The sequence below is a fragment of the Meriones unguiculatus genome, chromosome 7 (genome assembly GCF_030254825.1).
Source record: "Meriones unguiculatus strain TT.TT164.6M chromosome 7, Bangor_MerUng_6.1, whole genome shotgun sequence".
NCBI lineage: Eukaryota > Metazoa > Chordata > Mammalia > Rodentia > Muridae > Meriones > Meriones unguiculatus.
The window spans coordinates 105151463-105173242 of record NC_083355.1 but is presented as its reverse complement, the minus strand read 5'-3'; the positions used below and the strand labels follow the sequence as shown (position 1 = coordinate 105173242).

Genomic DNA, 21780 nt, shown 5'->3' with positions numbered 1-21780 from the left:
ACAGCCCCTTCTCTACATGAAACAAAGATTGTGTTTTGCATCTCAGGCCCAGAAACAGTGGACAAAGCTTTCATTTAGTTCGTGCAAGAAACTGAAAATGTGAAAGATTTACCTTAGATGGAGATAGGGTACAGCCGGGGCCTAGAGTGAAGCATAAACTTGTGTCTGCCTCTGCTTCATTCATCCCCCAGGGAGCCAGGACTCTCCAGTTTAACTTTTCTGCTTTCACTTTTCATTAGTTAGGGCCTCCATCTGCTGGTATTTGAATATGAGTCTTTCCTGTGGCTCTTTTTCAAAGAATTCAAAGCAGTTTTAAAAATACATAATGTTCAGAGATCTGACCAAGCTCTAATGTTAAGTACTTGTTTGGGGGACTTAAAAATAAATCTATCAAACAGATTTTCAACTCTTACAGTGTCTGGAAAATGATAGTTGGATAAACAAAAAGGAAAAGGGGGACCACTTAGCTGCCGTCATCATGCTTTTAGTAGCAATAGTAGCAGCAAACAGTTTGGTTTGTAAAAACAGAAGAGCGACAATTCTCTATTTAATGTTAAACAGGAAACTGAAAGCAATCTGCACCACGGTGCGTTTCGGGGAACCTGCTATTTATCAGGGCTGGAAAAAGCCAGCAGACATTTCTTCTATTTGCTTAAGATGATAATGTCTTTGTGAAAATCTTAACCCGAACCTGACCGCTGGAAGTAGGGTCTGTAGTGCCGGCAGGTTTTGAGGCAAACCCGTTCGCTGCAGCACCAAAGGTAATTTCGAAGCAAATTGCAAAGCTCTCCAAGAGTGGAGCAGGCACTCATGGTTTCCCTTTGTATGGGGCTGTCACTTACCCAACATGTGCGTATGAATATTCTTTCTAAAGACCTGGGCTTCATTTTAAGGTCAGCCTTCAATTTCTAGAGAATATAATTTGCTGTTATTTTTAGGGCTTTCATGATTGCTCATAATAACTAATGAAAAAAAAAAAAACCAGCAGAGAAATAAATGTGTAACAGCTGTGTCTGCTTAACTTGATTAAAGGCAGAAAAAAAAAGTAAATAGAAGACTAATGTGACAATAGACAACAAGGACAAGTGTCCCTGTCATTGTGAGAAGTCTCACAGACATAACTTGCCGCGCGTTGGAAGGCCGGCCGGCTCTGTGTTTAAAGTTTACTTTGCTGTTTGTCTTGAGTGGAATCAGTGTTATAGTGAATAATTTATAGCCAGCATGAATGAGCTCATTAGTCACCTTTTCAGACTTTAAATGAGTTTTGTGGTTGTCATTACTCGAGCCTTCTGTTCAGCCGCCGAGCAAAATGACAGCTTGGCAGTTGGCTGCCTTGTCATAGGGGGCCGCCTGTTCCCCTTCAGGTCTGTGCTGGCTTTTGTGTTTCATTGAAACCTTGCTTTCCTTGCCTTGTGCTGGGCCAGGGACTCTCACATTTCAGGGCCTTCTATGCTTGAAGGCTCAAAGAGACTTTTTGGGGAAATTAAAAAAAAAATGTTTTGGTGGTATCTGCCAGTGAAATGGATGAAAGTCTCCCTCTCTCTCTCTCTCTCTCTCTCTCTCTCTCTCTCTCTCTCACTGTGTGTGCTTCCTCAGCAACTACTGCGTAGTATTCCCTTTGTGTTTGGCGCGATAGTTGAGTTTTTCAAGAGCAGAGTAAACTGGGGAGTGTTTTGAAACAGCTGAGTCGGGCTCTCGCCTCGCAGACACATTATTTAGGTGAGTGTTATGGTTGGAGTTTGGGGAGAGAGGCGTATGTATTGTTCCAATTCTGAATATGATAACGGTCTTGATAAAGAACCCTGGGCCACAGCGGAGCTGCTGGGTTAGATTAGGAAGGCCTGTATTGTTCCTACAGAGAGGTGGACCAGAAGGCCTTTGGAAATCCCAGCCAAAGAGCCGAGGAGATAAATCTATCAGTCAGGAAGCGCTTGAAAGCATGAAGACCTGAGTTTGGATCTCTAGCACTGGTCTAAAAAGTTGGGTGTGACAACACATACCTGTAATCCCAGTGCTGGGGTGGCAGAGGCAGCTGGACCCCTAGAGCTCATTGCCCTGCCAGCCTGACCTGGTTAGCTCCAGGAATCAGTAAAGAGACCTTATCCTAAAGAATAAGGTGCAGAGTGACTTGATGTTGGCTTCTAACACCCACCCCCATGAGGGGGGCTGGGGCAGGAGGATCAGCAGTGACCACAACTTCTTCCCCAGCATACACTGATAAGAGAAAGTGAACATCCAGGACTTTTTTTTTTTTTCCTGTGCCATTGGCAATATGGCTGCAAGGTTGGTGTATATGCAAGCCTAGCCTAGGAATGCCCAAGGTTTTGAGTCAAATGCCAGAGGTCCATCTATCTCGCCTTTGAATGTGGCCTGAGCAGCCTCCACGAGCTCCGATGTTCTCTCCCTCCCAAACTGGTACTCCGCCCTGATTTCAGAACACCGTGACACGCGCAGCTTGGTCTGTGGGTGGCCCTGTCAGTCAAGTACCTAGATCCCTGTTCTGAACACTTGCTGACAGTTGTTCTGAGCGCGTGGCATTGGAGGCCACTGGGAGCGGTGAGGGCAGCACCACTTCCGGAATCCATATTGTCAGGTACTTTTCCCAGTTCTATGTGAGGCACATGGGGAAGGCACTCCCTGTTCCTCTTTGGAAGGAATGCCAACTTAGAAAGGGTGCCAGGTTGTCCGGAGGCCAGGTCTTTGAAACCAGGCACATGGCTGAGTACGGAGGCCTGAGTGGTTGAACGGACCCACAGACACAGCAAGCAGTCTGTTCGGTTTCTTCCTTCCCGGCCTCCACCTGCTGAGAGGAGCCGCACACACACTGTCGTGCCTCTATGTTTATGGGCACCTTTCGCTCGCGCTGAGTCCCAAAATTAAAGGCACGGGGAAGGCTGCAGTGTGGCCCTGTGTAGAACACTTGCCTAGCGTCCATCAGACTCTGAGCGCAAATTCCAGCACCAGAAAAAGGAAACAATCTCAACAGGCATACATGCACTAGCTAAGAAGAGGGCTCATTCAGAATGACTTGAATTTTATCTTCCAGTACCCCCCATCCACTCTCTGCCCCTTTAAAGCCAGTGTGGTGGCACCTGCTCACAGTCCCAGTGTTGGGGTGGTGGAGACGGGAAGATCCCTGGGGCTTGGTGGCCAGTCCAGCCAACTTGGCAAGATATGGAGAGACCCTGTTTTAAGGAACAGACTGTCATTTGGCCTCCACATGCGTGTGTAAACAGGTTCAAGACACACAGACAGAGACACACACGGATACAGACAGACAGGCAGTCGGGGACACACACACAGAGGCACAAGAGGTCCTATTTTGAGAGGCAGCAGGGGGTTCAAAACAGAAAAGTATTAGGGGACTTCAGCATCCAGCAGAGATGGCAGATTGGGGTGTTGGAGCAATCTGAGGAAGGAACTGGTACAGCAGAGAAATAACATTTGGAAACATTTTAAGCTCTGTGCCAGTTCCCAGGAATTTCACGTAGTCTCGTGTTTTCTGCCTTCCTTTAGAGAAAGTGTGGTAGACAGAAGAATTGCTTTCTCTTGGCTCATCTTGATGGTGGCCACTGAAACCATGTGCTCACCTTAGTAACGGCACCCATGAAAGCCTAAGGAGGGGGGGTCCACGAGGCTGCTTGACCTGGTAGAGTTGAAGATGAGAGGATTGAGAGACGGACATAGTGGAGTTTACTGTTGGCAAATGAAGGAATTGAAATTTCTGAGTACACTGGACCACAAATTATGCCTGTCTGTCAGGCAGACAGTCTGTTTGACGTTTGGTATCTGGTTTATTTACTTTAAAATTATTTCCTTAATGTATATGTGTGTTTTGTTTGTTTGCTTGTGGGATTTTGTTGTTGTTGCTGTTGTTTGTTATTCGAGACAATGTTTCTCTCTTTCTCTACATTGCCCTGGCTGTCTTGAAACTTCTGCAGACCAGGCTGGCCTCAAACCCAGAGATCTGCCTGCCTCTGCTTCTCGAGCTGCTGGGATTAAAGGCGTGCACCACCACTGCCAGGCAATATGTGTGTATGTTTGGGCATATGTATTTGCTCTGTTGCAGACAGGTTCTTACAGATGCCGGAAGTGGACACTGGATTTCCTGGAACTAGAGTGACAGACAGTTGTGAGCCACCCCGGGTTCTGGGAAGTAAATCCCAATCCTCTGTGAGAGCATCTATGACTCTTAACCACCGAGCCATCTCTCCTGTCGCTGGCTGATGTGTGTGTGTGTGGAAAAGGTACCATCCTGTCTCAACTGTCATTCAGCAGGTGAACTATCTCTTTGTTTTCATTTTGTAACTACTGCCTTCGCTGATTAGAAGATCCCTTATTATTCTTCCTTTGTGTCCTTTTTCTCTCTTGTGTCCTTATAGCTTCCATCCTTCATACCCACTCCCCCTAGGAAGGTCCCTAAGAACAAGCCAGATGCTCTGAGTTTCTCTGAAGTATCTCTGATTCCTCTGAATTCTGAGGTCTGTATTGGTCTCCACATATCACTTATGAGCTGTGTGACCTTGGTTAGGTGAACAAACCTCTCTGGAATGGGTTCTTCATTTGGAAAATGAAATCATATAGCTGCTTATATGATTGATGTGAGACTGAAATTATTATTTTTTTTGCTAAGTCTTTGTGCTTAGCAGAAGTCCCTGTTTTTAGTCCCTGGTTTATTTAAAATACAACTAAAAAGGAAGAAAGCTTTACTTGGCTTACAGTTGGGTGGTTTCAGTTCATAGTTGCTACCTGGAACAGAGCAGAGCTTCTCACATCATGACAGCCAGGAAATAGAAAGAGACAGGAAAGAGGAAAGAGGTAAGACACTCCTCAAAGGCACACTCCCCAGTGGGTGTGTCCCAATTCCTAAAGTTTCCACCACCTGCCCCCCAAAACAGTGTCACCAGCTAGGACTGTACTTCCACACCTGAGCCTAGGGGCACATTTCCTGTACCGAAGATACCAATCTTAGGATACTGTCTGGCGCTCCATAAGCCTTTGTGGAAGATAGTCAGTTTTCATTAGTAGAGTCTCTACTTGTGGCTTTGCCTGCTTGTCAAAATGTGTTTGTAACCCCTAAATTAAAAGTTGGGTGTGCTCATGATCATTCTCAGATCCGTGGAGAGCAGCGAACAGCTTGAGTTGCCAGGTGTGCCTGTCCCAAGCTGACGATGAACGCGGTGACATTCAAAACAGTGTCCTTTTTGTGGTCAGTCTAGTTACCACTATACCGTGTACAAAAGTTTTTGTACTCGTGTAACTTTGGTTGGTGATCTTGCTGTTTAAAATGGTGCCCAAGAGGGGTTAGAGTGCTGTGTGGAGAACTTGAGGGCAAGCTGGCCGTGATGTGTCTGCCTTACGGAGAAACGTGCCGACCTGGCTCCTTTTAGATATGCCTTGTGGAGTCCTCAGCTTGGAGCTTGGTGCTGATCAACCCGTAGCTGGTTAATATCAAGGTTTCTTCTGGGAACAGAACTAAGCCTGTGAGTTGATGGAAATATCGTGACCAGTGCTTTGTAGGCACCTGACCACTGTTCCTAGAAACAATGATTAAGTGTTTGTGGCACTTTATACTGTAAGACCTGGGGTCTCACAGCTCAGAAGTTCAAGATCGCACCCTTCCCAGAAACCCCCACAGACTACAACTCGTTGCAAAAGCAAGAGGTTTATTAACCATTGGGCAATGGGGTCACCCCTGCCGGTCAGCAAAGAGTGGCACCGGGAGACAGAGGCCTTTAGGTTTTTAAAAGAAAAATTTCGGGAAATTTGAAGTTGCAGTTTTGGCAATTAAGGATTGGATGAGGAAGCTATAAAGTAAGATAATTGGTTAGTCTTAGGTGCTCAAGCTTGGCCAGTCCTGCCAAGTGTGGATGCAGCTGCAATTGAAGGTGGGGGTGGTTAGCTCATCCTTGAAGATTGGGGCTGCAGACTTTTGGCTGGAGGTCAGGAGCTACTCAGAAGGGTTGGTTGCTAAGAAACATTATCTCAAGGACAAGGGTCTGGTCGTTCTTTTTGCTGAGTGAAGGTCATTGCTTGCTAGCTTTTTTTTTTTCTATCTGTCCTCACAGATAGGGTCACATTTTTTCATTCTCTGGAAAGGTACTAAGAGGCTTTAGCTTAACCTGAACCTAAAACTCAAAACTATAGGCTTTAAAAGACATACAGGTTACAAAGTTAGTCTGACCCTTTCAATACATCATGACATCCACAGAGAGTGAACAGTAGGAAAGCGTGGTCCAGAGGTTCAAGATCGGCAGTCTCCTGCAGGGCAAGCTCTCAGCTGTAGGCAGTGTCCCTGGGGAGGTCAGGAGAAGCCACTGCCCCGCTCCTTTGCTGTGCTTCAGTTCATTCGGAGCTTCCTAGTTTTGGGGGATGGGGGGAGTAACACATCTCACCTCTTGTAACAGTAACAACAACAACACAATTATAAACAAATAATGTTGCCCTTCACAGCAAATGCACAAGTGTTTGGAATTCTTGTATCTTCCAAGAGAAAGTTTGTTACTCAAAAGCTTAAAGTTTTCTCTTTCTTCTCAGAGGGCAGACACACTTTCTATCTCTGAATACAGGGTTTATAATATGTAGCAATTCCATTGGCTCCTAGTGCTAACCTTTTAAATTACCTCCCCCCCCCCCATTGAAATCCTTTAATTTTGTGGGAAGCTTTGCCGACATATTTACACCCCTCAATCTTAACATTATGAACTATTCATAAATTGTTTTACATAGTCCGTGAGAATGTGACACTGACTCAGAAATGGGAAAGCCTTTAAAATGCTTTTAAAGCTATCGGAAACATGAAAGTACCAGGGAGCAAAGGGGCCATGGGGCCGGGATAGCTTATGGTTTAATAATATGTCTCGGGCCTCCTATTCCTACAATTTCCGCATTTTCATGATTTCAGTCCCCAAAAACACTTTCAGATGCACCGTGGGGGCCTTCGGTTCCCTCTGCTGGTGCTTGCACTTGAGGCCTTCTGACATAAATGCTGCCTGCACTTCCCTGAGTTGGACAGGTGTGACTCCTGCTCTTTTGGAATCTCCTGCTTCAGGGATCAGGAAGTCTGGTGGAATGGAAGTACCCAGGGTAACATCCCTGTCAGTTGGCAATCTAGGATCAATGGCAGGGCTCAGTGAATAATTTTTAATTTTTTTTTTTAAGGCAGACCCATCTTAAAGTTCCATAAGGCCACCTTCCCATCAACACCCACACCCGTTTTTGCTTTTAAGTGTGGGTCCATCTGACAGATGAAATGAGAGAGCACAGTGGCTGTAATGTACGTTTCTGTGACTTCACTGAGGTTGAGCCTCTTCATGGGGATGTTATCATTTGTGTGTGTGTGTGTGTGTGTGTGTAGGCCCCTTTGGCTAAGATAAGTTTTCATTTTTTCTTTGTAAGTTATGTGAGAGTTGCAGATTAGATACCTTGAGCCAGGTATACTGGAACATACCTGTAACCCTGTCTTTGGGAAACTGAGGCAGAAGGATCTTGAATCTTAGACCAGTCTAGGCTACACGCCAAACCTGCTGTTAAAGTATGCCCACACATGTGCATATAGAATTATTACCTCCCTCCTCTTGTTACAGAAGTTCATGTAGCCTCTTTAACCTCCGATCTTTCTGCCTCCACCCCTAGAGGGCTGGAATTATAGGTATCTACCAGCACACCCAGTTTCCTCTTTTTTATATATATAGCAAATATTTACACTTTTTTTTCATTTACAATCCCTGCTATGGCACAGAAATTCTAAATTGTTATGCAAATATGCCAGCGTGCAAACAAAATCTTTCTTTTTGATTCATTTACATAGCCAGAATCCTGCACTACCCACCCTGGTTGCCCTACGCCTTCCTTACAAGTATTAATCCATTTCATCATTATCACACTTGGGGAAAGGCTGCTATAGGTTGGATGCTGGACGTCCCCTGAAGGCTCATGTGTTAAAGCTTGGTCTCTAGGGTGGAGCCATTGGGAAGTGGTGGAGCCTAGCGGGAGGTCTCTGGGTCATCGAAGGCATGCCTCCAAGAGGACTGAGGGGCCTGTGACCTTCCGTTTTCTCTTGAGCTTCCAGTCATAAGGTGGTAACTCTGTCTCAGCACATACACCAGAGGCCCAAAGCAATATGACCATTGATGGATAGGAGCCTCCAAAAGTATGAGCCAAAGAAGGAAAATTTTCTCTTTATAAGCTAATAATAGTGACCCAAAGCTGGCTGATGTAATTAGTTATTATTAGTATTTCTCCTTTAAAATTTATTATTATGTGTATGGATTATGTTATTATTCATTGTGTGCGTGTGTGTGTGTGTGTATGTGTGTGTGTGTGTGTGAGTGAGTGAGTGTGGTGGTCAGAGGACAATACCTAGTTCTTTTCTGCCACTGTGTGTACTAAGGATCTAATCGGGGTTGATGTGCTTACTTGGCAAGCTTTTTCGACAGAAGCCATCTTGTCAACCCCCTCCACCCCCCCACCCTTCTTTTTTGAGATAAGGAAACTAGATGGAGGGAAAGAAGTTATGTTCCTTGCCTGGGGTGATCTAGCTGGTAAGTCCTAGCATGTGTGTGTTTGGCTGCACTGTTCTGGTCTTGGCATTAGGCTTGGTATGTCTGTGTATTTATGGTTGCTTCATATATGCTTGCCGGTGAGCTTGGGAGACGGCTCAGCAGTTAGGAGCACTGGCTGCTCTTGAGAACCCAGGTTCCCAGATGGCAGCTCCTAACCACCTGTACCTCCAGTGCTAGGGGATCCAAGGCTTTCAAGTCCTTCATTCAGCAACGGGCATGGAATCAATAGGTATTTAAAGCTAATCCTGTTGATTGAATGAGTTGTCTGACCCTGGCTTCTGGGCTGTCCAGTTTACCATTTTGTTTATGGTTACGGAGGAGCTGAGGTATTTTAGACTTCCATTTTGCCTCTAGCAGGTGACTTCATAGGCTCAGGGTTGGCAGAGGAACCTGAACTAATGAATCCCACTCCACCCATCACCTGTACTTTCCCTTACCTCTCACCCCTCCCTCCCTCCTCGAGTCAGCATCTTTGCCTACTCCCTGCTGAAGAAATACCAAGATGCCTTTCCCAGGCTCCACCCTTGAGGGCCTGCCTGGTAAACACAGGAGGGAATGCACAGGTTGACAATGGTGACCAAGCCTCCCACCTCACTTAGGACCTTCCAGGCCTTCCAGCGGAGGTCTCGTTCTTCCCTACAGAAGGAAAAAAGTGAGTTTTGGTTTTGGGTTTGATTTTTGGTAGTCATGAATGGCATGCTCACACGTTATGGCCAAGCCATGACTAAGGGGTCATCTTTGCCTGTACCTTGTCCTCCTCCTGTTGGTCTTTTGGTGACTTTTATACATCTCCCCCAATCCCCCCAGTCTGACTGATTCTTCTGAAATGCAGTGGCTCTTAAAGTGTGGTTCTCAGGCCTGCAGTATTTTCTAGGGGTGCAAAATCCCGGGTGTAGCCTAGACCTTTGGAGCCAGAGATGATGGGTGTGGGGAAGCAGTTGGCAGCATTTAAATCAGCCCTCTAGGTAATTCCGATACATGCTTAAGTAACCAAAGCCTCTGGCAGAAAGCTCAGAACTCTATAATGGAAGTGCAAGCATAAGAGAAGCACATATCAAAAAAGAACTTGTTTTCAGAGGAAACTGCTAACAGTATTCTTCCCCCCCATTGTGTGTGTGTGTGTGTGTGTGTGTGTGTTTGAGTGTATGCATACACATGTGTACATGTGTCCATGGAAGTCAGAAGAGGGCATTGGATCCCCTGGAACTGGAGTTACAGGTAGTTGTGAGCTGCTTGATGAGGTGCTAGGACCTGAGCCCGAGTCCTTTGCAAGAGCAGCAAGCGCTCTTAACTGCTGAGCCATCTCTCCAGCCCTCAACGCATTTTTACAAACTTGTCTTTATTCCCTTTGTTTGTTTTTGGTGCTGGGGATAGAGTTCATGGCTGTATGCATGTCAACACGTGCTGCAACACAGCTACACTCTCGGCTCCTGCACTGCCTTTCCTGTGAGTGCTGACGATTCCTGAGCTGTTTTACCAGCTTTTGGTTTTCTGTTTTCCTTTTCCCTCTCCAGAAATTCATGTTGTATCCATGTGTACATCCTGGATTGTATCCTGTTTGTCTTTTGAATCCCATTTCTCTGATAATGCAACTTCTGGATTGTAAACTACCTAGCCACTTCTCTTGCTCTGAGAACAGAGTATGAAGGAGCCACTCACACTGGTAATCCATGAGTTTTGTTATAATGCTTCCACAACTATTTACAAATATATAAGCCCTGTGGAAAGAAGACTTTGGCCCTCTGGAACCTAATACAATGCTCAGTAAATATTTGTTCAACAAACAAGGGCATTATGAATACAGTCAAGCCATATTCGATAAATCTGTTTGCACTCTCCTGCCTGTTATAGAGGCTGTCAGCACAATCATTCCATAGGGGCTTTCTAGGTGAATACCCTGGGCCCCACCTAAGGATATTGGGAGTGGCTTCTCCTCACTAGTAAGGAGTGGCTTCTCACCTGAGGCTCTTGAGGACTTCTCCAGACAGACAGCTCAGGTCTAGGGCACCCCTTCTCCATCTTGGCAGTTTGAACTCCCAACTTTATTTATTAGATTTCTTTACAAATTTATCCACCCTCCTTTTCCCAAGCCTGTTGTATCAGATAGTTTACTACATGCTTTGCCTCTCCCGTGGGTTGAGCACATGACTTAGTTAGATTTTTTTTCCTCCCTGGGTAACAGAAGGCTTGAGACAGTCTGCAGGTGGTGGATGCTAAACGCAGAAGGCTTCAAGAACTGTTCACTTTGTAGCCGCACGCATGCGGCCATAAGCAAGCCCACCTGCAGGAAGGAAGAGTGGAGTAGTATACTGGAGAGAAGCAGGAGATACCTTGTGCGGGAGGGAGGGAAAAGAACGAGAAACTGTATGCTGGCTCCCCCAGGTCCCTGCGGTCAGCTGCTCTGCCCGCTCTGGGCTTCCTTTTTGTATGTTCTTTTGTATAAGATTCAATTGCAGTTACCCTGGACCAGGGGACTGTCTTTCCGGGCCTGCCTCAGATCTTTGTGCCTACAGCAAGGGCTGCCTTGTACCTGCTCAGTTGTCCCTGATTTGAGGAGTTATTCATTAAAGACCATGAAGGAGGACCTGAGGCCCACACTGACTGGGCTGACTGTCCCAGAACACGGATCTTTTGGTACACCACGTGCAGATGGGGTACAGAGTGGTCCTAGCAAGTCCCCAATCGAAAAATAAATGTTGCCAGTCAGTGGTGGTGCGAGGCTTTAACCCCAGCACTTTTTTAAAGATTTATTTATTATGTATACAGTGTGTTTGCATGTACATCTGCATACTAGAAGAGGGCACCAGATTTCATTTTAGATGGTAGTGAGCCACTATGTGGTTGCTGCGAATTGAACTCATGACCTCTGGAAGAGCAACCAATGCTCTTAACCTCTGAGCCATCTCTCCAGCCCCCCAGGCTGATTTCTGAGTTCAAGGACAGCCTGGTCTACAGCGTGAGTTCTGGGACAGCCAGGGCTACCCAGAGAAACCTTGTCTGGAAAAACAATAACAACAACAACAAGAGCAACAAACAAACTGAAATAAACAAAACAAAACAAAACAAAAAGAAACACAAAAGAAATGTTTTCCAAAGTGAATTCTAGGTCTGAGATAGTATCCTGCTGTCAAATAGCTACATAAAACAATTGTTTAAATTATTTGGGCTGCTTGAGATTTTTTGGCACCCACGATATAAGAGTATATTTGGAAAACACATAAGGAAAACTGAGCATGAGGCTATTTCTAAAGGAATTTGGCCCTTGCATGCTAAAGTCAAGGATACAATTCCCGGAGCCAGGGATCTGCAGCAGCACAGTTGGAAGAGAGCACACCAAACTTTCTGGCTTACGGAAGGGATCTGGTTGGGCCCATTTTAGATCAGTAGGCAGGGAGACCTGTGGACCTTCCACTGATGTAGTCTACCTACCTTACCTTTCTCTCTAGGATAACACCACCTGACATCTCTTGGCACATCTGTAATGGAAAAGGGAAATTAAGAGATCAAGTCATCCTCAATGAATCTGTTGTGCCTTTTTGTCTCCCTCCTGACGTTGAGGACGTCAGTGCAATCATCCCGTGGGCTTTTATTTTATTTTATGTTATTTATTTTTTAATAAGTACAGCTGAGACCCCACCTAAGGCTATCAGGACTTAGGAGTGGCTTTCCAGATGTTTCGCATGGGCTTTTCCAGACAGGCAACTCAGGTTTGTGAAGGTAAGAAACCGAAAACCCTCAGAGGGAAAGGAAGGAAAAGGAAAGCTCGTTAAAGGCAGGTTCCTTCCCTCGCTGTGCTCCACCCTCCGCTGGTGGCTTCTTAGAGCCTAAACTAGTTATGTTTGTTCAGTTTTTGTTCATTTGGCATGACCAGCTCACACACGAGGAGGCTAACAGTTGGCACCATGTTTCAAGAATGAAATAGTTCAGGCATAATCACCCTTGGGCTCACATCCCTTTTGAATACGGGAAGAAGAACCTAGGAGAAAATGGCCCTCGCTATCATGTGAGAGGGGTTGGGAGGACTAGCAGCTCTGATGGGTGGGCCTCAAGAGTCCAGCTTCTCTAAAGTCACTTCTGACCTGATTCCTCGGGTCGGGATTAAACTGTCAAGTGACCTGCTGTGGAGGAGTGGGACCTGCTCTAACTTAGCCACAGGTGGCTGACCTTTTCTTGTCCTGGTTTTGCTTACCAGCACTGGCCCTAAGGATCACTGGTGTGAGACTCCAGAGATGATCTAATGTGTCTGCCACTGGGTACCTTCTGCTTAGTCACATCATACGCTCAGTGACATGGGAGGTGGGGCTCATGACCTCAGGCTACCTTGGGCTTCTCCGAGCCTCCTGGACGCTGGGAAGTAGGGACGACTCCAGTGAGTCTGAATTGCTGGAGATGGCCTGCCACGACCTACCCGATCCTGAAGTTTTGTTAAGTGGGGGATTGAATCTCAGATTGGCTGGGGTTTTCTTATTGTTTTGAAGCAAACTTCTCAGAAGCTCGTGGTGTTTCTCCTACCTTTCTCCCCCGCACCCGAGGGTGGGGTGTGTGTGTGTCGGGGGGGTCTGGCTAGGTTACAAGTTACTGGCCAGCTGGAGGAGTCTTCAGCCCAGTTCACAGATCACTCTTCATAGCTGTCCACGGTTGAGGTGGGCGTGGGAGGATGGCTTTGGGCTTCTCTTTGTAGAACCTGCTGGCTTAGCTACCTGGGAGCGGTGAGCCGTCCTCTTTTATTTATGTCACCAGCAGGGTGTCCTGTTGGGCCCTGCTTTCATCCTCTCCAAAGGCAGCCGGCTGGTGTGCCTTCAGCAGTGGGTGGCCGGTCTCTGGACGTGCCAGTAGACTGGGAGGAGCGGCCACCCCATTCCTGGGGGTCTGCAAATTATCACTTTAGTTTACGAAACTCAGAACGGTGAAGGACGGGGGGAGACTAGCTTTCTTCCCGGTTGTGGAAGTCTGATGGGGACCCCTTAGCGCTGCGCACCGGGGAGAACGTTGCATTTGGGGTCCACCTCCCCCTCAGTCGTGGCGGCCATCCTCCCGACCTCCGAGGCGAAGGCTGGGGTTCAGTTTTTTCCGTCCCCAGGAGGCAAGAGGCTCCTGGCGGAGGAGGACCGGACCCGCCTCGGGAGTGCTGCGGTAGTAGTTGGGAGAGAAGTGAATCCTCTCTGCTCACCCTCGGAAGCCTCGCTTGCGTCGTAATTCTTTTTATTTTTACTTTCGAGCCTTGTAAGGCAGGCGGCTGGGGGAAAGGCGCTGCGGCGACACGTTGCCAGCTGCGCAGCACCGCCCGTGTGGCCTGAAGCAGGGGAGGGGGCCGGCCAAGCGCCACCTGCCCGGCTCCCCTCGCTCCCCGGGCGCCGCACGGGAGCCCCGGGGACCCAGCCTGGCCGAAGGGCCTCCCCGCGGGCGGGCGCCGCGGCCCGGGGTCGCCCGGCCCACGTTTTCCGTCTCTCCCGCTCCCTCCGCCCCTCCCTCCCCGCTCTTCCCCTCCTCCTGCCTGGTCATGTGTCGCCTTTTTTTTTTTTTTTTTGTTTGCAGTGGAAACAATTTCTCGCGGCTCGGCGCGCCCCGGCCCCGACGCGCCGTAGCGGAGGCGAGCGGGGAGGCGGGACGGGGCGTGGAGAGCGGCGGGGCCGGCGGGAGGACGCGGTGCCCGCGGACGCTCGCCCGGGGCCCATGCCGCGCCGCTGCCCGCACCCCTGCCGTCCGCGTCCGCGGCCGCCTCCAGCCGCCCGCCCAGGGCTCGAGCGTCCGCCTCGGGGCCCCGAGCGATGCCCGCTGGGCGCCCGAGAAACTTTGTCGGCTGCTCGGGAGGCAGCGGCGGCCCCGCGCCGCGCTCGGCCAGGTAAGTCCGCGTCCGCGCCCCGCCCGCGCCCCCCCACCTCCCCCCGGCCGGGGTCCGCGTCCGAGAGCCGTCGCGGCGGCACGAGGACGAGGCTGCACCCGGGGTGGGGTGCGGGGAGCCCAGTCCCGAGCCCTGAAGTTGCCCGCCCAGGACTTTCCTGCCCCGACGTGCTGGCTGCTCTGCGTGCCTCGGTTTCCCCCAAAGACTCCGAGAGCGACGGAGTTGGTATTGTCTGCGGAGCGGGCATCCCCGGAAACTCGGGTCGGCCGGAGGGTGCAGAGCAACTCCAGACCCCAGGACCGCGAACGGGCGCCTAACAAAGATCCCCTCCCTAACTGAGCACGCTCGGCTCCGGCCGCGAGCATCCCGAGACCCTCGGGGCCCCGTTCCGCACCCCGACTCTTTGCAAGCCTCGCCGGGCCCCGCGTGAGCTGGGTGGGGGGATAGTGGGCGTTTATTGATTTGTTTTTAGGCTCGCCACGCCGCGGCCAATAAAAGGTTTATGACATCTGACCAGCAGTGAAGGTATGCGAGCTCCCAATTGCCCTGTGTACGCGGAGAAGAGCAGTTTTCCCGTCGCCTGGCAACGCGGCTGACTGACGCAGGGCACGGCCAATCGCTGCCCCGGTTGGTCCCCTTGAAATGTTTTTGACAAGTACAGTAAAAGGGAGTGGAGCGCGTGCGTGCGTGCGCGCGCAAGGAGGGGGAGGTTCCCGGTCCCCCAAAGTCGAGACTGCCCAGCTTTGGCTGAGGAAGATTTCTCAACTTTGTAAAAAGTTCTCCACCGACATCTGTTCAGACCTGGGCCGTAATGGCGTTGTCAGTTATTGGGAGACGTCCTGCTTTTAGACAAAAAGTAAGCTTTCCTGCTCCATTTTCTTCGTTGAAAGAATGATAAAACACAGGAAGTCATTGAGAGAGAGAGAGGAAAAAAAAAAAAAGGAAAACAAAAGGAGGGTGTGTGTGAGGCGTAACTAATAACTTAAAAAATCGTAAGGCGGTCACTGGTGAATAACTGCTCAAAGCAACGCGGTTTAAAAGCAGGTTAAAAATGTTGGCTTGGCCGCAGGTTCACACACTTCGCTCCACCCCTCTAAAAATAAGACGAAGGGAAAAGAGATTTGGAAAATTTTGTAGTTAGGCTATAATAATGGAAAACTCAGCGGTGGTTTCTGGGAATCGCTTGTTTTGTTGTGCCATAGAAAGTGCAGTGGTGAGGAGCCGGCCGTGCAGTAATGAAGCGCGGGATTTATAGGGAATGAATGCAGTCGATGGAGAGTTTGGGGAAACAAACAATTCCAGGGGTGAGGACCACCCCCCCCCCCCGACCTCCTGGCACAGACATTTAACATTTTTTCTTATAGGATCACAGTGCTGACAGTGTTTTTTGAAAACAAAAGAAAACATGGAGAATAGCATGTTAGTTCCTTTGGGAAGCTACTGACAAATAAGCAAATTAAAAAGAGAGAGGGAGAGAGCGAGCAGTATGTTGTCATAGCAACAGTGCAATTAAATTACTTTACTGTCAGCCATGATATAATTTTCCTGTTTGGAAGCTCAGGAGACATAAAACTTTCATTTGGGGCTAAAGTTGACTTCATCCGGCTGGGTAGTTCTCTTTTGTGTGGCCATGCTGGCAATTAGAGCCCTTTCTAGGGGAATCTTAGGAAACTTTGAGACAAGTTGGCCTTGATTTCTTCCTAAGGAAGTTAAAAGCTGTATCAGGCTGGATTCAATAGCATCTCCAAACCTGAAGATATGAGCTACTATTTTTCTATAATATGCATGATTTATTATGTAGATTTAGCTCCCTTTTCTTTGACAGAGAGAAATATTTCCCTGGATGAACTGAATTTATCTGGACTTCCCTGCCCGGCTTGGGCTGTGATGCCCGGTGGAGATTTTCTCCTCCTAGAGATGACATCTTGTATACTTCAGAGATGTGCCTCTGGCACCTCTGCCCCGCTGGTGGGAAAGACCTGCAGCATGCTGGCACCGTGCCTGGCTGTTTGGTGCTCTGCATCATGCTTTCTAGAATCCAGTTCTAGAACTTCCTGCGCTGAAACAGTGGTCATTTTAGTTGCTGTATTAATGGGTATTTAGAGGCTTGGGACGACCATTTGTTTGCCTTTTATGTGTTCATTCTTCTCTAGGTACATTGCTTTAACTCTCCGTGGAGCCGAAAACGAGATGCTTTTTAAACTAAGCACACAGTTTTAGCTCTGCACACAGCTAGTGAAAGACCCATTGTCCCCTTTATCGTGTGTGCCAGGGGGTTGTGTTTGTAGGGGTGGCTTTATTTGTAAAATTGATATCTTGTATTTTCTAGTCAGATACTGTTTTGTGCTCTGTTCTAGGTCATTGATAAGAGTGAGGACGCTATTGTTGGAGGGAGAGAATCTGCTACAGTTTCTGTTGAATTTGCTTTCCTGTTGTGATGTTTCCAGTTGCTCCCTCAGCTTTATTTTCTTCCTTCATTCTAGTCCCAGTTAGGGCTTATTCTCATCCCCATTTGTTTTTGTATGCCTGGGGTTACATGCTTTTCTCTCTCTCCGTGTGATGTCCTTCAAGTGAGTGTACTCCCTCAAGTCGTAGTTTGCAGAATTCCTTGTCCTGGTTTACACTTGTGAAATGTGATTAAAGTTGTAATTTTTTTCTTAACGATTTCTGTGGGACAAAATAAAACCAGTCAAATCAGTGGCTGCTGGTGAACGGTTTTACTTCCAGGACCCTTATGAGGCTCTTCTTATGGGATTGAAAGTGACCCTCCTCGCCTTCCCTCCCATCTCTATTATTTTTCCTTACATTGAAAAAACTCACATTTATTTGTTATCTATATCTGTCTGTGTGTACATATATCTATACATATGTGTGTTTGTATGTATATATGGGGGTGCATGTTTGCCACCATGCACATATGGAGGTCAGAGGACAAATTGCTGGAGCGATTCTATCTTTGCAGCATGTAGGTCTGGGGATCAAACTCAGGTCATCAGGCTCGACCGAAATTGCCTTTACCTGCTAAGTCATCTCATTAGCATGCTCTCTCTCTCTCTCTCTCTTTTTTTTCCTGAGACTGGATTTCATGTATCCCAGCTTGGCCTTGAACTCTCACTCCTCCATCCATACCCTCCCGAATGCTAGAATTACAGGTGTTCTGGGATTAAAGTGGAGTGAGTACCTTCAGACCTGACTTTTTCTTTTCTTTTGTGAGGAGGATAGACAATGAGACGAGTAATTTTCCGTTACACTTACTTTGTTGTGCGCGTCCTGCGTCTTTAACAAAATTTGTGTGTTAGGGGGATGTGCATGTGTCCTAGAGAGTGAGAGCCAAGTAGTACTGAGTTCTCTTCTGCTCACCGGGAACCTTGTAGACCCAGGAAGGAGCCCCTGTGAAACTGCTTGTTCCTTTTATGATGTATTTGTACATGAAAGGTGCCACATATATTTTCAGTTTGGTTCCACTTAAGGCCCGTCAGGTCCCTTAAGGCCCGTCAGGTCCCCGTGCTGCCGACGCCCTGGGCTCATTTCTCTTCGCTGTGTAGCTGTGTGGTTGGCTTGTGTGGCTCCCATGCAGAAGGCCTGCGATGCCGACACCCACCATGTAGCTGAGAGCCCAGAGAGGAGGGGAGGGCGTTAGGAGGGGCCTGGGCTGCTTTCTGTCCTGAGTTGGTCTAGCTCATCATCTCTCTGCTCTGTCCTTCCCAGGAGCCTTCACGTAAATGGGTCCAGTCATGCCTGCCAGTAAGAAGCCCGAGAGCTCAGGAATCAGTGTGTCTAGTGGACTGAGTCAGTGTTACCGGGGCAGTGGCCTGTCCAAGGCCTTCCAGGAAGACGATGGCCTTGACTTCCCTCTGCCTGAGATCAGATTAGAAGAGGGGACCATGGAAGATGAAGAGCTGACCAACCTGAACTGGCTGCATGAGAGCAAGAACTTGCTGAAGAGCTTTGGGGAGTCGGTCCTCAGGAGCGTCAGTCCCGTCCAGGACCTGGACGACGACACCCCGCCTTCCCCCGCCCGCTCGGACATGCCCTACGATGCCAGGCAGAACCCCAACTGCAAGCCCCCCTACTCCTTCAGCTGCCTCATATTTATGGCCATTGAGGACTCTCCAACCAAGCGCCTGCCGGTGAAGGATATCTACAACTGGATCTTAGAACATTTCCCGTATTTCGCTAATGCGCCTACTGGGTGGAAGAACTCAGTGAGACATAATCTGTCCCTGAATAAGTGTTTCAAGAAAGTGGACAAAGAGAGGAGTCAGGTAAGTTGCTTGTGTCTCCCGGAACTGGATTTGTTGTTTTAACTTAAAAATCTTCAACATTAAAATCGAATGTATGGTCACCATGCTGAGGAAGTTATGAATGGATACGTTAACGCAATCAGTAGTTGTGGGAAAACTCCCTTTTCCTTCAGTGTGCATTTTTTGTGCAGTTGGGGGCGGGCTCTTGAGTGGTACCCTGATATGATCTCACATAATCACACACTTGAGGTTCGCCAATCCGATGTTTTCGTGTCTTCCTACCGTGTGGTTGGATCAGTTTGGTTTTAAAATTCTAAGATCTGTGTGTCGTTACATAATGTATTAACAGAGGGATTTATAGCCACCAAGGACTAGAGAAAAATGACAGTTTCTTCCTGAATATTGGGAAAAGGCAATTTCAGGCTTTGGGGAGAAATGGGAGGTGATGCACTTTTGGAAGACACCTGAATATACTTATTCCAGTTGCAATCAGAGACTCGCGGTACCTGTGATTTTTGTGAAATCTGCTAGCATGAAGTACTGGCTTGGGTTAAGTTTCCCAAGATTGGCTTTAAAATGTTGGAAGTTTTTTGTTTTTTTTAAATTTTGTGTTTGTATGTGTACATAAGTGCAGGTGCCTTCAGAGGCCAGAGGTGTCTGAAGTTCTTCGACCTGGATTTACAGGTGGTCGTGAGCCATCCACTGGGTGCTGGGAACTGCACTTGGGTGTGCTGCGGGGACCGGGGCTGCACTTAACTGCTGAGCTGTTGGCCACTGATCTGATGATGTCAGCAGTGTGCTCCTGGGCATATTCACGAGCCTTCTCCTGGCTCCTCAGCTCTGTATGTAACTGTGAGGATCAAGTGTACCTCTTCCCTAGTGAAATCTCTTATCCTTGGCCTCTCAGTCTCTCCCTTTTCTCAGGGCAAGCATCTGGGGACCACTCCTGTTCCATGCTTTAAGATCCTTCTAAAAACTTAGAAACTGCTCTCCTTCAAAGAACCAGGCTGTGGCATTAAACGCTTCCTCGTATAGGTCACTTCTTGAGGCAAGAGAGGGAAAGCCTGAGCACGCAATTCTAGGCTTAGAATGTGGCCAAGAAAGTGCTCCTGAGGCCCCCAGAGCCGCGTGCCACTGATGGAATAGTGAACAGGGGCTTTAGCTCCCTGTCACTCTTTCTGCAGGTTACAGCATGCCCGAGTCTCCATGTCTGACATAACACTGCCGCACATAAAAGTAATTTAGCTGGTGCGCGTTCTGAAATGTTAAACAGGAGCCGCTCCAAGAGTGCAGTGTGACTTGCAGAGATTATTTATTCATAGTCCTGCCTTGCTAGCAAGCACTGACTGCTTGGTGACTGTCAGAGCTTGTCAGGAGGGTCTACTCATCCCTCTGTACCACCTCACACTGGATTCTGGGAGTCACGTGTTTTTTTCTTTCCAGGGGTGTTGGCCGTCAGTCTGGGCAAACACTGATACCTGTTGACAAGGGAGTGTTTCGCAGGACTTGAGATTATTAATTTTTTCTGAATTGTTGAATTCTGGCTTCCCAGCCCAGGCGCTGACCTGTATTGACATGTTTCTGATCAAATGCCAGTCAGTTTCGTGGCTGGAAGTTTGTTCCCAGCGGTTTGATGCTGTCAGAACAAAGCTACAGTTGTGAGGGCTTTTTTTTTTCTCTCAATTTTTTTTCTCTTTCCTTGGGTGAACCAGAGGCCTCTGGTTCAAGTGTCAGGCACACTCAGCACTGCCCGGCTTGGCCTGTTCACTGGGGGTTTTCTCCTGGACTTGCTGAGTAAAAGGGAAGGCATAACTCCCTGATACATTGTCCAGGGAGAGTCCCCTGGGCCCCGTAGGTGCCCTTGTTTTCTTCCTAGGGAGTAGGCTCAGCTGCAACACAAATGTCTAAAACACACCCAAATGTTGGTGGGAAACGTCAGGCGAGAATGGACACCTGGCATATTATATGTGCCCGGTTAGACACGCCACCTTCTTCTGTTTGTTTTGTTTTTGAAACTGGAGAACACAGTTTTAAGCTTGGCCTTAGCAGTGGGAATGTGGAATCCTGTGTGATCCTTGTCCCCGAGGGCTTGGAACACAGACCCTGATGGACAACTGTTTGGCTGGGCCCCTGGAACAGGAAGGAACCAGTGAGACTGCATAGCGTCACCTAAGGCACTTCACATGGGTACCATCTCTCAGTGTCCCCTCCTTGGAGATGCACTTCTGACATGGGCTGGGAAAGTTGATAGTCAAGAGGTTTCCAGGTGCCTAGGTGTTACAGCTAAGATTCTTGAACAGGGGAGAGGCCTTTCATTTTTTATTTGTTTGTTTGTTTTTATTTTGAGGCAGGATCTCAAGTAGCCTAGGCTGGCCTTGAACTTGATATTTAGCTGTGGGTGACCTTGAACTCCTGATCCTCCAAGTGCTAGGATTACAGGCATGAGCTTTGTTTTTTTGTTTGTTTTGTTTGTTTTGTTTTTTCACCCTCAGTGCTCAGATTTCATCAAGAACCTTTTCTCAGAATAAGTCAAGAGAAAAGAGCTTTGCCTCTATTTTCCCTCTCAAAGCGCTTCGAAAGGACAGGTTAATATGTTGTTGTTTAATCATGGACGTTTTCAGCTAGCAGAAGTGGATAGAATAATACGAATCTGTGCTCCTGTCACCCCATGATCCATGTCTAGAGTTTGTGTTTAATGAGAATTGTCTGGTTTCATTCACTTTTTTTCCCCCTTGCTGTTGCTACTGCTGAAGTACTTTGAGGAAAATTTAGATTGTGAGTCATTTTATTTCAACATACTTTAGAGTGTAGGAGAATAATCCATAATTCATGATAGAACCCAATGCTGTCCAGTCCTCATTCCCCCATTCCAATCTCGCAACTACCTCCCCACCACACACCTCAAAGTTAAAGTCTTTATTTAAGGCAGGTATTCAATTACCCAAGGTTGACTGATGTTTGAATTAGGACCCCAACATGCTCTATGTGGTTGTGACATCTCTGCCTCCCAAGTGCTGGGGTTAAAGGGTTGCACCACCATCCCTGCCTCTCTTTTTTAAAGACACCAACCCTTGGGTCTTCAGCGAGCCTTACATCCTGGTGTCCTTGAATTTGTCTCCACCCCCTGGAG

General features: G+C 47.9%; 1 protein-coding gene and 1 long non-coding RNA gene across 10 annotated transcripts in view; one reads left to right on the top strand and one right to left on the bottom strand.

Annotated features, from left to right (window-relative positions):
• Positions 1 to 21780, top strand: part of Foxn3 (forkhead box N3) — a 369982-nt gene that overhangs the window by 151660 nt on the left and 196542 nt on the right. For 4 of the 7 annotated variants that reach the window (XM_060388027.1, XM_060388030.1, XM_060388023.1 and 1 more), the window contains exon 3: positions 18115 to 18671. In XM_060388027.1, coding sequence (XP_060244010.1) covers positions 18129 to 18671 — 543 coding nt within the window. In that variant the 5' untranslated portion in view covers positions 18115 to 18128. Of the gene's footprint in view, positions 1 to 14106; positions 14407 to 14878; positions 15034 to 15096; positions 15263 to 18114; positions 18672 to 21780 lie in introns of those variants that run through there. The other 3 variants (XM_060388029.1, XM_060388025.1, XM_060388028.1) reach the window with 3 other exon arrangements.
• Positions 5650 to 13988, bottom strand: LOC132655286 (uncharacterized). Of its 3 annotated transcripts, XR_009593049.1 has the most exons (4): positions 13077 to 13988; positions 11999 to 12040; positions 9155 to 9200; positions 5650 to 6359 (listed from the first exon to the last, which is right to left on the bottom strand). It is a non-coding gene; the product is annotated as an uncharacterized LOC132655286 (long non-coding RNA). The 3 variants fall into 3 exon arrangements; XR_009593048.1 differs by lacking the exon at positions 9155 to 9200 and having other exon boundaries at positions 11994 to 12040; XR_009593050.1 differs by lacking the exon at positions 9155 to 9200.